The 3295-nt window shown below is 49.9% G+C and overlaps 1 protein-coding gene across 1 annotated transcript; it reads left to right on the forward strand.

The window, feature by feature from the left end:
• Positions 1-1819: 1819 nt before the first annotated feature.
• LOC100275498 (uncharacterized) lies at positions 1820-3043 on the forward strand. Its single transcript, NM_001149559.2, is given in 1 exon segment — positions 1820-3043. A coding segment is annotated over 1 exon segment (747 nt). The 5' UTR covers positions 1820-1995; the 3' UTR covers positions 2743-3043.
• Positions 3044-3295: the final 252 nt, after the last annotated feature.

Here is a 3295-nt window from a genome sequence, read left to right on the forward strand (position 1 = left end):
ACTCTATTTTTTCAAGTGTTTTCTATTTTTCTAAGAAAAAATGAACTAATTTACCTTGAGAAAATAGGATTCTCAAACTAGCACTAACCGTATATAATATACTAGTAAATGAAATAATACCGAGCATCGTAGGATCTAGCTAATCGAAACAGGGGCAGGCCACAAAGGGTAGAAAAGCAAAGGGGCCTGGTTTGGGAAAAGTTCATAAACGTGGAGATTGTGGTTTGCCTTTTGTTTGTGTGATGTCTTTTTTAAATTTCTACCACCATCAGAGGGGACACCATGTTTGGGGGAGCACCAGCCCACTTGCTCTCGAGACCCTAGCTATTATATGCCCCACGCGTCTGATCTGGCCGTTTAGTCTCCAGCTCCCAATATATAATCATATTATGTCTTTCTAATCTGTAAGATGGGCCGTATAAACTAATATAAATCTATATATGAAATCTGATGTAACGGTTAGATTTTTTTGTGTTATTGGTTTCTGATACAGAAAGTACTGTTTCTGAGTCAATTAAAATCTTATAAGTACTGTTTCTGGGAGAGAGAGAGAGGGTGTGTATAGTGCTAATCATCGTCTAGGATAATGGATCTCATGGTCTATCACCTAGACTAAATACCATGCAAATGCTTAAGAGAAACTTCCGGTTTTCCAGTAACTGTGCTGTTTTTATTTGAAAAAAAAGAAGCCAGGGTAAGGCGTCTACTTCAAGTTTGTTTAGATGCTGTTAGCTAGCAAGAGCATGTACAAAAAGTGGCCTCGATCAGCATTTGGGTGTGGAAAAGCTATGTTCCTTGAGTCTTGAGCTCCGAGCTGAATCCATGACGACCGGCTGCTTTAGCCAAAGCCAGCCAGCAAGAGAGCAACCACCGTACCAAGCAGGAAAAAGAAACTGCGTTAAAGAAATTCCTCACTTGCTCACTAAGGAATACATCAGCTGCTTGGCATTAATTTGGTGTGCATTGGGAGCACGAAACAGGCGTCTTGTATGCGTCTTTTTTGACAATGTATACCGACCGATCTTAGAGTGACGACAATATGCTTATGAAATCGTGTACAATGAATGCTTCACACGCACCACATGAACAAGAAACCAAAGCAGCTGTGATCTTTTGGCCATCCCAGACTCCCAGTTCATCAACAGTCAATCAGACAAGAATAGACCTATGTTTTGCACCACTCAAACAAAGTTCGCTGACCATGAATATCCTTGGGGAAAAAACAAAGAATATAAGTAAAAATTTAATTAATTTGATCGTTTCTTTCTTTTTTTTTTCGACCTAGCTAGTCTACATCACCTTCGAACGAACTTCCACCAACTTTGTCGCGGTGATTTATATGTTTTTTTTTTCTTTCCTTTCCAAAGTGATCCTTTTGGACTTGACTTATAAGGGCTTTAGAAAAATTATCTCCACCAACCGCCTCATTCTGATTTATTGTTTCGACTTCACACATGCCACCGGAATAAAAGGAGCAACCTTTAGCTGTTCATACTTATTACCGGCAATCGGCGTCACCCCTGCCAACAATTCAACACACAGAGCTAACTCGACACCAGAGTAGTAGTAGTTAACTTGTATGTAGCATTTGTATTAGAAATTGCATAATACTGTTCCAGCGTTGAGATATTGAGAACATGAATTAGTACTAGTTAGTAAGAAACCCCACAAATTAAATAGGTTCAAAGCAGGAAATAAGTAAATAACTACCGCTAATTAAGTAACCCTTCCTTCCAAATTAAGTTGTGTTTTTGTGGGACCGATCCTTGCCACCTTTCCCTCCGTTAAATACCTCTCCCGCTCCTCCCAAACCATCCCATCCCTTCCCTGGCTAAGATCATGCATCACCAAAGAACAACTGGCAGCTCCTCCCAGTGATCTCTTCCTGCCTGCCAGATTGCATTGATCTCTCCAACTGTGCAGGCACATCGTTGATCCTTGCAAGCTAGTGTTTTGCCACACAGACTTGCGCTAGCTTCCAGCAGCTTGCTAGCCATGGATCTCGCGACGACCCCGGCGCGGCGGGCCATGGAGCCTGGCGTGGCGCGTCGTGTGTGGCACGTGGTGCTGGCCGTGTGCCACATGCTGCGGCGGGGCCTCTCCCCGAAGCGCATCATGATGGACGTCCACCTCCTCCTCGGCCGTGGCAAGCTGGCCGGGAGGACGCTGCGCGGCCACCTCGCGCACCCGTCGAGCCACCACCGCCACGGCCACGGCCACGGCCACCTCACCACCTACGGCGGCGGCGCGTCCCGCGCGTCGTCGTCGTCGTCGTCATCCACGCTGGCCTCGTTCTACGGCCACCCGCGGGAGGTGGAGTTCAGCTGCACCACCACGCCGTCCTACCCGCAGCAGCACTACGGGCTGTTCCCCTTCAAGGGCCTCCGCGGCCGGGGCGGGGCGCGATGCGGCGGCGAGTACGGCGGGCTCGACGCGGCCGCCGTGGCGCGCGCGTTCGAGATGCTGAGCGCCGAGGTGGACACCGGGGGCGGCGGCACGCCCGCCGTCGCGGCGACGACCGCCACCCCGTCGCCCATGCTGGCCTGGATCCTGGGCCGCAGCCCCGCCGGGGTCCGCCCGCTGCGCGTCACCGACTCGCCGTTCCCGGCCGTGCCCGAGGACGGGTGCTGCAACGACCGCGTGGACGCCGACGCCGACGACTTCATCCGCAAGTTCTACGAGCAGCTCAGGCTGCAGCCTACCGCCGCCACGCCGGACGCCTACCTGCGCCGCCGCGGTTAGCTAGTTTGCTTGGGGATAATCTGTGACGTGCGCGTGTCGTTTCGCGCCTCGTCTTATTGGCCGTGCTGGCATGCATGCATGCATTTGGTCGATCGCGACGCGTGAATCCATTGTTTACCACCAGGATATATCCACAGCTGCGTCCTATTTCGACTGTTGGTTTATACAAGTTCCTTCGGTGGTCATCAAAATCCATTCCGGGCCGGGCAATTTAGTTCTTTTTTTTTTGTAGAGTTTGAATGGCAATGGAGGAGCCGGTAGTTCATCAACTTGTTTAGATATCTGCAGCAGTTTTTAGTTCTCAATAAGCTCAAGGCAAGCAAACATGTTCTTGGATCGCATTCAGGTAACGTGCATAGACCGGTAGCTATAGCTGCAACATTCGAATGTTCGTGTGTTCCGTCAGCCTAGATCTCATCTGGGCACGGACAAGCCTAAAGCAAGGCACCGACGACGACGACGCGGAGTTTGGGTCACCGCCAGCCGTCAGATTCTTATCTTAATCTCTGGACAAGGATGCGGCTCACCGCTCACGCCCTCTCTGCCAAGAAAG

This window comes from Zea mays, chromosome 6 (genome assembly GCF_902167145.1).
Source record: "Zea mays cultivar B73 chromosome 6, Zm-B73-REFERENCE-NAM-5.0, whole genome shotgun sequence".
Classification (NCBI taxonomy): Eukaryota; Viridiplantae; Streptophyta; class Magnoliopsida; order Poales; family Poaceae; genus Zea; species Zea mays.